The sequence below is a fragment of the Cucurbita maxima genome, unplaced genomic scaffold, assembly GCF_002738345.1.
Source record: "Cucurbita maxima cultivar Rimu unplaced genomic scaffold, Cmax_1.0 Cma_Scf00022, whole genome shotgun sequence".
NCBI classification, from domain to species: Eukaryota; Viridiplantae; Streptophyta; class Magnoliopsida; order Cucurbitales; family Cucurbitaceae; genus Cucurbita; species Cucurbita maxima.
The window spans coordinates 621,972-634,144 of NW_019272038.1; the positions used below are offsets into that span (position 1 = coordinate 621,972).

Consider the following 12,173-nt stretch of genomic DNA (forward strand, 5'->3'; position numbering starts at 1 on the left):
AACTTGACTGGTTTAAAAGGCACGTGATTTTTGCTTCCGGTCTAACTTTGAACCGGTCCCACTTGCCATTTTGGCGGTGTCCGCTTCCGGTTTACTTCCATTTAGGTTAGGTAGCGTTGTTGGTTTGTTATCAAACCCGAGCTTTAAAGCAACCGCACTGGTCCTAACTCCCACCCAATTTTTTTTTTTTTTTTATATATATATATATATATATATATATATATAAAAAACTCACACCCACATAAATAAATTATTTATTTGAATTTTTGTTGAATTAAAAAAATTATAATAATTTTCTCAACTTTTAATTTTATATATTTTAAAGTTCTATCTTAAATTAAAAAAAATAAAAGTTTAATTACTTTACAATTTTATTGAAAATTGAAAATTTATTTAATTTAATGTTTTTTAAAATTTAATGGGTTGGTGAGCCATAGACTTGGTCCTTTTGTGCTATCCAAAGGTTATTTTGTTCCCAAATTGCCCCCAACCCTCCCTCCCTTAATTATCCACCAAAAATAGATAAATAAATAAATAATTATTTATTTTTTATATTTAACAAAAAGGCTTACATGATAATAATATTAATATATTAGATTTATTATATTTTATAAATTGTTAATAATTCTTAAAATTGGACTAAAATGGAATTTTGATAATGAAAATATAAATATTGAGATAAAATGCCAATTGTCAACCAGAATCGAAGCCTACCACCCGGAGGGACCCTGCTTGGAGCGATCCTGGAACCCCACAAGCTTACAAAATTCCTGCATTTTGTTGTTTAAAAACCTGCGAAGTTGTGGGGAAATTTTGACTGATTCGAACGCCCACGCCTCCATTTTCAATCTCTGCTTCGATTTTTTCTATATGCATTTTCCCTCGTTTTGTTCGTAATCATAATCATTTCGGGCGTTTTCAATTTCTTCAATCTTTCCGTCGAAAACGACTCCATTTCCTCAATCCCCATTTTCATCGGCTTTCCCATAATCTCTTTTCGTAATTTGTAATTATTTCTAACCTTATTTTGTTGCACTGTTCTCCGCCTCGGTTTCGTCGCTTGGTTGAGATATTAAGGTACGCGTTTCTGAATTTGTTTCTTTTGTATCAGATCAGCATTTCTGTGCATCGCGTTTTGTTTTGGTTCCGGCGATCGTTTTTCAGCGTCTGTAGGAGTCTGATTCTTTGATTTTTTATATGTTTTTTTTTTTTTTTTGTTTCTAACTTATTTTCTGTGTTTTTCCGTGATTTTATTTGGATCCTGGAAGTTTGTCTTCCATGATTTTGAGATCGGCATTTGAATTTGCTTGTTGTTTATGCTTTTGATATCAGCATTTGAATGTCAAGACCTCATGAGTTCTGGTTAATGTCAACTGAAAATTGGAACGAATTGTTCTTGTGCCTTCAGTTCATGTTTTATTCTTTAAGTATCGTCAATAATAATGTTTTGGCCCTCACACAATGTTATCGTTCTAGTCAGATTACGAAATTGTAGTTTCTGTTTATTGATATGAAATTATCCACTTGGAAAGTTTTGCTGAGGTTTTGGGATCATTTGCTATTTTCAGAATGGCTGCTGCAGTATTTCACCAATCTCTTGGGACTTTTCTTCCCCATGGACAAGCTAATGTTGCAAGTAATGTGCCAAAATTAAATTCAAAATGTTTCAAGGTCGAAGTTGGGATCTTCAGAAAGAAGTCTCCTAGATCTAGAAATACTTCTATAAGAGCAATTCAATCATCTTCTTCTCAAACTTCAGTTGTTGATCCCATTTTATCACCTTCAATCAACACCTCTGATGACTCGCAAAAAAAGCAGAGTAAGTTGGTTTGTTTCCAACAATTGTAGTTTTAAGTGAAGTAGAGGTGTTTGTTGGTCACTCTTTGTATAATTCTTCAACTTATAGGCTGAAGTTCTTGCTTTCTGAAGTATTTTTTTTTATGCTAATGTAATTCTGTACATCATCAGATGAAGCTGCTTTGATCTTGATTCGACATGGAGAATCGTTGTGGAACGAAAAGAACTTATTTACCGGCTGTGTTGATGTGCCACTGACCAGGAAAGGTGTGGAAGAGGCAATTGAAGCTGGCAAGAGAATCAGTAACATACCTGTCGACATGATCTATACGTCGTCGCTCATTCGTGCACAGATGACTGCTATGCTTGCCATGACTCAACATCGTCGTAAGAAGGTAATTAGATATTTTTAAGTGCTTTGAACTTCAAAGTTATTTTTTATGTTACCTTAAGAGTTTTGACACCCTGAAGCCCTGAAAAGGGTATGGAAAAATGTCCTTAAGCAGTTCTGTAATATTTGGATATATCTTCATTTTTATGATCATCTGTATGACCATAACTGTAACGATCCAATTTTTGATACCTCGAATCACAGGTTGCCACGTATACTCAAGGGTAAAAACGGCGGTAAATTTTTCTTGTGAAACAGGAGACTCAAAAAATTTAAAATTTAAATATGCATTCAAAACCAACATAAAAGTAGTTTAAAGGTATATCTGCGGAGTCAAATCAAAACGGTTATACACGAAAAATTTACTGCCCTTTTTACCCTTGAGTATGCGTGGCAACCTGTGATTTGAGTTATCGAAAATCGGGTCGTTGCAGATTGGTATCAGAGCTAGACACCGGGGTGGTGTGCCAGCGAAGACGTTGGGCGCCTAAGGAGGGTGGATTGTGAAATCTCACATTGGGTAGAGAGAGAAACAAAACATTCCTTATAAGAGTGTGGAAACCTCTCCCTAGTGGACGGATTTTAAAACCTTGAGGGAAAGTCGAAATAGGACAATATCTGATAGCGGTGGACTTGGGCTGTTATAATTTTATTTATTTATTATTTTTTTTTTTTGTACAAGACCATGTTTCACACCTACACTTGTATTCTCCCTATCTACTATTACATTCCTTTTATTAGCCAACCTCTTACTAACTATTCATGCATGCATATAGGTTCCAGTTATTATTCACAATGAAACCGAGCAGGCAAGGGTTTGGAGTCAAATATTTAGCGAAGAAACCAAAAAACAATCCATCCCAGTAATAGCATCTTGGCGATTGAATGAAAGAATGTAATTGTCACCCCTATTTTACCCTCTTTGTTATTCATATTAAACTCCTCAAACGTCTTTCTAAAATAAATGCTGTTTGCAGGTATGGGGAACTACAGGGTCTCAATAAGCAGGAGACTGCCGATAGATATGGTAAAGAACAAGTCCACGAATGGCGTCGGAGTTATGACATTCCTCCCCCAAATGGCGAGAGTTTGGAAATGTGTGCGGAGAGAGCTGTTGCTTATTTTAAAGACCAAGTATGATGGCTGCTCTTTCGCTCATGTCTCTTTATATTTGACTGCATCTCCCGCCATTGTTGGAGATCAAGGTTCATCGTTTGAGATTCTTTCGTCTGACTGCTTAAGTTTTGCCCTGCAGATTGTCCCCCAGCTGCAATCTGGAAAGAACGTAATGATAGCAGCACATGGAAACTCATTGAGGTCCATAATCATGTATCTAGACAAACTAACTTCTCAAGAGGTAATATACCATTTCATTACACTGGCTTGACCATTTTATACACTTTCCTTACACTATGAGATCTCACGTCAGTTGGAGAGGAGAACGAATTATTCTTTATAAGGGTGTGAAAACCTGTTTCTAGTAAACGCGTTTTAAAACCTTGAATGATGCCAGGAAGGAAAAACCCAAAGAGAACAATATCTGCTAGTGGTGGGTTTGGGCTGATACAAATGATTTCAGAGCCAGACACCAAGCAGTGCGTCAGCGAAGACCTAGATCCCCAAGGGGGTGGATTGTGAGATCCCACATTGGTTGGAGAGGAGAACAGAGCATTCCTTATAAGAGTGTGGAAACCTCTCCCTAGCAAACGCGTTTTAAAAACCTAGAAGGGAATCCTGAAAGAGAAAACTCAAAGAGGACAATATCTGCTAGCGGGAGGTTATATACGCCGTTATGTAATACATGTCATCAAAAATATTTTTCAGGTTATTAGCTTAGAGCTATCAACTGGAATACCCATGCTCTACATATTTAAAGAAGGAAACTTCATTAGGAGGGGAAGTCCTGCTGGACCTTCTGAGGCAGGCGTTTACGCCTATACCAGGGTACGCGATTTTATCCTTCTCCTTTGTTCCCTCTACCACCACAGGAACGGCCCGGTCTGCCGTGCCCATTTTATCCTTCAACGCTCACTGTCTGGTTCTTTCGGGTTCGGTGCAAAAAAGATATAAATGATGAAAACAACTCCTATAAGAGAAACATGCTGAGTTCTAACGCTTAGTTTGGCTTTTCATTCTGTCATAGATTTAGTACTAAAACCTGTTTTAATTGGAACGTTTTGCAGCGTTTGGCTCTCTACAGACAGAAGTTAGATGAGATGTTAAATTAAAATAATGTTGCAAAACTACAGGTAACCATCATTCTTCCTCTTTCTTCAACTCATTACAGATCCATTTTGCTGATATATTTTATGTATATTATCGTTTGTTCTCAGGATATTACTTCCAATTGCACTGCAACTATTAATGACGTGCTTTTGTGGTAATTAGACTGCAACGAAAAGAAAAATTCTCCGACCTAGAAGAAGAGTTTGATCGTAGTTTTTTCGTTTTTCCTCAGAACTGCAATTATACAACTAGTTTGCAAGTATTCTCCTTCGTTCGTTTGATTGTTCGTTATTGTTTTTATTATTGTTTGGGGTATTGAATCTCTGTGCCAAACCATGTAAGGTTGAGGTATATACCCATTGTAGTGTCTAGGAAAGTGTTTATTAAATAGCTATTGAAAAGTAGATGCTTCTCTATGGTAGTAATGTGTTTTTATTAGTACTCTGAAAATGGAGTGAAGAACATAATGAACATTTTGCTCATCTCAAGCCACAAGAGTGAAGATAATAACTTCCCTAATCACTCAGGTTTTCTTAAAAGCTACATTTCAACTGATAATAAATATGCATCAGACAAAGATATCGAAAGGATGTTCCACATCTCCGATGACCAATGAATACGACCCTTCGTCAATTACCATCAATCCCTCTTCGTTAGCCTTACTTGCATGCTCACAAGGGTTCAGCAAAAACTCAACCTCACTTCTGTCTCCAGCATTTATCTCCACCTTCTTGAATCCTACCAATTGCTTCAAAGGACTCCCGTTTACGGGTTTTTTAGGCTTCACGAATAGTAATACCGAATGCTTACCAGCCATTTCCCCTTCGTTTCTGACTCCGATCGTGACATTCATAGCCTTGCTCTCACAAAACTTCTTGTCCAGCTTCGAAACGAGTGTGTAACGAACTGAGTCAGAGTTCTTGGCTGGCTGAGTAGCTGTTGGATGGCTTAGGTATAGTTTGTTTTCAGAAACTGATGTGAATTTATAGAGAAAGTTAGAGTAGCTGAGACCGTAGCCGAATTCGTAGACTTTTGGTCCTGTATAGAAGCGGTAAGTACGACCAGGGTAGCCTAATGAAGAGTCTGCTCTCATTCTCATGTCTGTCATAGGAACCTTGATGAAATTTTGTGGATACCAAGTTACTGGCAATCTTCCTCCTGCACACCAACATGGAAAGTAAATGGGTAAATATCATGTCGTTCCAGTTCGTTCGCTAACGGTTAAAGATTTCAAGCTTAAAGAAGTGTTGGTTAAAAGAAATGTTGACCTGGGTTGTGATCACCAAATATGATCTCTGCAATTGCAGTTCCTCCAGCTTGCCCTGGATAACCAGCCCACAATATGCTTCCTACCTTCTCATTATACTTAGCTGAAGATATATCGACCGGGCCTCCAGAGAGAATCACCAAAACGACAGGTCTTTTCGCAGCTTTGGCGACTTCAGGAATAAGTTTATTTTGTTTTCCAGGTAGCCCCAAGTATGTACGATCGAAATCTTCTCGTTCTTGGGTTTGATCGAGCCCCATAACCATCACGACGTAATCCACACTTTTCACTATCTTCACTGCTTGATCAATCGTAGCATCTGTACAGTTAGCCCAGTTGCAGCCTTTGTGGTAAATGGTTTCCTTAACATAGCTCTTCAAACCCTGAAATGGGGTAACAAATTTGCAAGGGATTCCTGCATAATTCCCTATCAGCATAATTGGGTTATCAGCATTGTGGCCAATAACAGCAAGTGAGAGTGTTTTTGACTTAGAAAGTGGAAGAAGATTAGCAGAGTTCTTTAGGAGAACAATGCCATCTCTTGCAGTTTGGAGAGCCAGGTTTTGATGCTCCCTTGTGCAAACTTGGTTTGGACCGATGTGGCCAAACGGCAGTTTGGTCGGGTTGCCATCGAACAAACCGAGTCTCATTCTAATAGAAAAGAGGTTGTGGAGTGCTCGGTCTATATCGGTAACGGCTACCACGTTCTTCTCCACAGCAGATTCTGTGTGCTCCTTCAAATATGAACCACAGTTGACGTCCATTCCTGCAAGCATTCATATTTTGGTCATGAATCAAATTAAGAAATTTTTCATTTTTCGGGCTTCACTTATTTGGGCCTGTTGGGCCCATTGGACTACAAAAAGTCCAATCAGTAGGCCCAGTAACATGTTTTTTTCTAAAAATATATTTGTTTACATTATTGACACTATTGGGCCCATTGGTTCACTTACTTGGGCCCACTGGACTTTAAATATACTCGTTTACATATATTGAGGATTGAGGACACTATTGAGCCCATTGGTTTCACTTACTTGGGCCCACTGGACTTCAAATATATTTGTTTACATATATAATACATTTTTTCTAATAAAAAAAACTAAATCAATAAAAATATACATCACTCCAAGTTCAATAATATACTTAAACTTTCAAAAAATTCTCAAAAGTACCCTTCCCATTAGTATGGGATAGAAACCATTAATATTTTGTTTAAAAAATACTCTTCAACTTACCATTAATACCCTTTAACGGTTTTTAAAAAGTTCAAAATATCTTAAATGGTGGTACTACATTAAGATCCTTTACCTTTATAAAAATAAAGATTAAAAAAATTCTAACGAAAACTATCTATCAACATCTCATAAATTATCTACAAACGTTTTAACGATACTTTGGAAAGTTCATGAATATTTTTTTAAAAGTGTTTTTGATTCTAATTTTATTTTTAAAAAATATTTGAAAAGTTTAGAGGTATTTTTGAGATAGTGGAAAGGTGAAGGAGGCTAAAAAAATCTTTTAAAATTATAAAAATAACCCAAAACTTGGCATAAAAATATATTTTGTGATTCAGAAAGTCAACGTTCAGTCAAGCAATACTTTGAAAATAGATTACAGAAATACAAGTTAGGGATGGAAGTGAAAATACCAGCTCTAAGGACATCAGCCACCGCATCTTCTGGAGTTTTGGCGTAATTATGCGTCTCATGAACCAGTGACACTGCATCACAGTCCGACACGATGTACCTGCTCGTTGTAAAAATATAATTATAATGTTCAACCATCAACCAAAAAATCAATAACCTAATAATCGGGAATATTCGGGACAGGGCTCGGAAATATAATCCATGTTCCTATTCTCGTTTAGCACGTTCCCTTTCAACTATGAATAAGGTATTCGAGGGACTCCGACCTCAATTACATTTAGCACATTCCATTTCGACCATGGATAAGGTATTTAAGGGACCCCAACCTCAATTACGTTTAGCACTTTGAGATCCCACATCGGTTGTAGAGGAGAACGAAACATTCTTTATAAGGGTGTGGAAATCTCTCCTTAGCATATGCGTTTTAAAGTTTTAAAACCTTGAAGGAAAGCCCGGAAGGAAAAATCCAAAGAGGACAATATTTGCTTGCGATGGGCTTGGACTGTTACAGGCACGTTCCCTTTCGACCATGGATAAGGTATTTGAGGACCCTGACCTCAATTACGTTTAGCATGTTCCCTTTCGAACATGGATAAGGTATTCGAGGGACCGACCTCTTAATTGAGGTAATAACATTTTAACCCATTAAACTAAGAACAATGCTTATGAAGAGAATGGGCATTGAATAAAGAGAAAAAGAAGGCCTAACCCATTAAACTTCCATTCTCTTCTTGCAGTAGCAGTCAATAGATGATGATCAGCACAGCTGGGCACCCCATTCACCTTGTTGTACGCACACATTATACCACTCGACCTCCCCTTCTCCACACAGCTCTTAAATGGTGGCTGATATGTATCAGCCATATCCTGCATCGTCACCTGCATCCATATCCCCAATGCCCAACAATCCCATCAGTCCAAATTCCAATTCCATTTTCAGTTCCACAAATCCAAATCCCAGTTACCTCGGCGTCGAATACGTATCGAGTGATCCCGTTCCACCGGTCAAGATCGTAGGCGGTGAAGTGTTTGCAGCATGCCGAAGCTTTGAGTCTGTTCCCAAGCTTCCCTCCTTTTTTGGAGTCCCCTTGAATCCCTCTCACATATGCTACTGAGTAAATTCCTGCCACTGTTGGATCTTCTCCCGGTGTTTCTTGCCCTCTTCCCCATCTTGGATCTCTGAATACGTTTATGTTTGGCGCCCAAAATGTTAACCCCTTCGCTTGCCCCACATTGTACACTGCTCTCGCCTCTGTTCCTATCACCTGTATCGTAGATTCATAGACTAATTCATGATGGTTCGTAAACTAGCAGAATGCCCACCAAGTGTTTGACAAAATGAAATCGCTATTGATCTGACTCAAATTCATGTTAAACTACTACTACTAAACTCTTAAGTTAAGCTGATGGATATACCACTAAGAGCTAAGAAATCAGCAAAAATTTGAAGGGAAATGGTATCCGGTTACAATAAGCTTCCTCTTCTGATACCCATTGAACTACTGCTAAACCATTTAACCCTAAAACTTACGTGAAATTGAAATTTAGTTCGTATTGTGAACAGAACTAGCAAGAGAATCAACGGAATGTGTTTGGTTGGGGATTTGATTATACCTTTGCGATTCGGTACCAGAGATCGGCGTCGAAGGTAGCGGCGGTGAGGATAACCTGAGGGAAGCTAGTGACGGCTTTGATGGTGCCGTTGAGGCGGATGCCATGGCGATTGGCAACACCGTGTAGGGCCTCCGACCACCACTCATAGGCGGGGATACCGAGGCGGGGGATCGCCGGAGCAGTGTTGACGAGCTGGAGGATCTTCTCATTCAATGTGAGTCGAGAGACAAGATCGTGGGCTCTTTTCTTGATCGACAGAGAGGTTTTGCAGAATGGGAGGGTTTTGGTGAGTGAGTTGGAAGAGTCACAGGCGTACAGCGGCTTAGAGCACGAAGCGGCGCCGGTAAGGGAGAGGACGGCGAAGAAAACGGCGGCGAACATGGGGAGTTTCATTGTGTGAGGGAAGAAGAAGAAGAAGAAGGAAGCCATGGACAATGGTGAGTGAAGCTTCAGCTTCTTCAGAGATTAAATAGAGCGACGAGGAAACCAAACAACTTCCCAATCTTATCAAATTATTTTCTTTTTCTTTTTTTTTCCTTTAAATTTAAGAATTATTACAATTCATGACGTCATTTCATTAAAAATAAGAAATTCTCAATTTGTGGGGACAGTTTAATTTTTATCGTTTATTATTCTTTAACAAAATATTTATTTTAAAATTTTCATTTTCTAATATAATTTTATTTAATATTTTACTAACTAAAATTTTAAATTTTTAAAATTAATATTATAATATAATTTTTAATAACTAAAAAATTACCCGATAATTCTAATATTATAATTAGAGTATCAAAAATAATTAATTTATTTTTATAGTATAGCCTTAAAAAATATATATTTGGGCATGTGTTGAAAATATATTTATAATAATTAAGACAAAGCAAGTGGGAAAGAGTAATATAATTTCATCCGTAACCCCGTATATCTAACGGAGAAAAATGTGTCCCTTCCTCTCCCGTATAACACGGATTCCCCTTCCTGTCTGGGGCAAGTCCCGTTACTACACCTACAAATAAGGTGTACCTTAAAAATTTAGTGTAGTTGATTTTCAACATTCCAGTAGTTGGCGTCTTCCTATTTTATCTTATAAATTACGTGAATAAAGATAAAACATGTTAAAATAATTGAATATTTAAAAAAATATATATATACTTTTAAAAATTTTAAGATAAGTAGACGTAAGAATCCAAAGCTAAATTTTTTTTGGCGCAGTACTAAGCATGGAAACAAATCCGTTGGTTAGAATAATTTGTCCAAATTTGAAATTTGAAATTTGAAAATTAATTTAAAATTTATTAAATGTATATATATTAGATTTAAAAATTAAATAAAATTTAAATTACATAAGCTAAAATTATAATTTAACATAATATTTATTTATTAAGAATAATTAAATAGATGGGTCGAGTTTAGAGAGAATATGTTATCTCATTAAATATTAAAAATTCTCAATATATATTAAAAAAAATTAGTAATTGGCCCAATAATATCCAAAATGGGCTAGACATAATATCAAGAAATGGGCCATACAACATTCCTTGTAATGGGCCGACAGACTGACAAGTAATGGGCCAACAGCATCCCAAGTAATGGGCTTCACGACGTAATTCAGATAGAGTTACCCAATGCCCTTTTTTTACCATTTTCACATTTACCCTTTTGAACTAACACTAAATTTTTTTTACTGATTTAAACGGGTAATTTTTATGTCCGAAGATATTATGAAGTGATATGGGCTTGTAAGAGTAAAGTAACCTAACCGTGTTGTCGAGACACACAGGTGCTGATAAAGTAAATAATCTAACCATGTTGTCGGGCATAGATGAGCCGAATCCGAAGTGCCATCTAAATAAAATAATAATAAACAAAAATCCAATGAATTAAAAGTAAATTTTTTAAATGATTATTCATTCATTACCAAAAGTTAAAAGAGCCGTCTAGAAGCTTTAACAAAAAGAAATAATAATAATAATAAAATAATGTTGAGCTACTAGGCACCAATTTATCATCTCATAGGCTAATTAATATATTATTAGAAAAAAGTGCATTAACCATTTATAATTCTATTAAAATCTTAAATTATTAATTAATTAATTAATCTTACATCTGTCACGGACAATATAATTATTTATCTCTAGCTTTTTATACCTATAATTAAATTTAAAAATTAACTTTTTACATTTTTTATTTGATTTTTTTTAAATATTTTTCTACGTTTAAAAAATAACAATAATTGAATTTTAGGGCTATTTTATTCTCTCCCAAATTTTGGAAATTTTGAATTTTATATCAAAATTTGGAAGAATATAATATTTTTAATTACAATTTTTTTATATATTTTTTCGGTCTCTATCTTAATTATAATAGATAAAGAGCGGATGTGACACAAAATTATATACTAATAAATTTCTTTTTAACTCACTAATTTTATTTATAATTAATAGGTTTAATTTAGTCCAATGGCTTCTTTGTTTTTTAAAAATATAATTTATTTTATATTTTTAATTGTTATTTCATGTCTTAATTTGAAAACCTATAATTAGGTAGCCGCGAGAGTTTGAGGTATACTCATTTTAACTATAGAAATTGCAACACATATTAAATATAATAAATAATAATAATAAAAGAAAAGGACAACAATTAATCTATTAATTTAATAAATAATAATAATAATATCATTTTTAATTGTAATAGAAAGGATCAAATAGTTTACTAAAAAACCAAATAGATTGGAGGTCACATTCAAAATATTTCAATAATTCAAGGACAAAAATGGTATTTTATATGCTCAATTAATTATTAGTATAAAATATATCATATTATAGTTAATATAAAACTAATAAGCGAGCATTCTCATTTAACTAACAATGCTTTATATTAGCATTATAATTTGGAAAGATAAAATTTTATTTTAATGAATTAATTAATTGTCAAAATCAAAAAGTAAATAAAAATTAAAATATATTCCTATAGACACAGACTTAGAGTATCGTGTTGAACATAACACTATATTAGTGTTACACAGTTCTCTTTCACTGTATCGAGATCATAACAAATAGTTAATCTATAACGCTCATGCTCTAGATTCAAATCAAGATTTAGAATTCGGATTCAACACCTCATGGGTCCGACATGTCCTTACATTCCATGCGACATGACCACGTTACCTGCTTATTTTGAACTTCTCCAAGAACGAAGACTATTTATGAGATCTTATATTTTTTATAAGGGT

General features: G+C 35.3%; 2 protein-coding genes across 3 annotated transcripts; one reads left to right on the plus strand and one right to left on the minus strand.

Annotated features, from left to right (window-relative positions):
- Positions 1-699: 699 nt before the first annotated feature.
- On the plus strand, positions 700-4,818 carry LOC111495946 (2,3-bisphosphoglycerate-dependent phosphoglycerate mutase-like). 2 transcript variants are annotated; one of them, XM_023146135.1, is made up of 9 exons: positions 700-1,077; positions 1,569-1,819; positions 1,969-2,192; positions 2,965-3,083; positions 3,166-3,322; positions 3,444-3,545; positions 4,013-4,132; positions 4,372-4,437; positions 4,522-4,818. In XM_023146135.1, the coding sequence occupies exons 2-8, from the start codon at positions 1,570-1,572 to the stop codon at positions 4,414-4,416; spliced, it is 1,017 nt and encodes a 338-aa protein (XP_023001903.1). In that variant the 5' UTR covers positions 700-1,077; position 1,569; the 3' UTR covers positions 4,417-4,437; positions 4,522-4,818. The 2 variants fall into 2 exon arrangements, with proteins under 2 accessions (XP_023001903.1, XP_023001904.1); XM_023146136.1 differs by lacking the exon at positions 700-1,077 and adding an exon at positions 1,120-1,169.
- A 12-nt stretch (positions 4,819-4,830) lies between these two features.
- LOC111495943 (probable beta-D-xylosidase 7) lies at positions 4,831-9,410 on the minus strand. The gene is made up of 6 exons (XM_023146130.1): positions 8,942-9,410; positions 8,293-8,592; positions 8,037-8,206; positions 7,330-7,427; positions 5,683-6,447; positions 4,831-5,572 (listed from the first exon to the last, which is right to left on the minus strand). Exons 1-6 carry the CDS (start codon positions 9,368-9,370, stop codon positions 4,983-4,985), a joined length of 2,352 nt encoding a protein of 783 aa, XP_023001898.1. The 5' UTR covers positions 9,371-9,410; the 3' UTR covers positions 4,831-4,982.
- Positions 9,411-12,173: the final 2,763 nt, after the last annotated feature.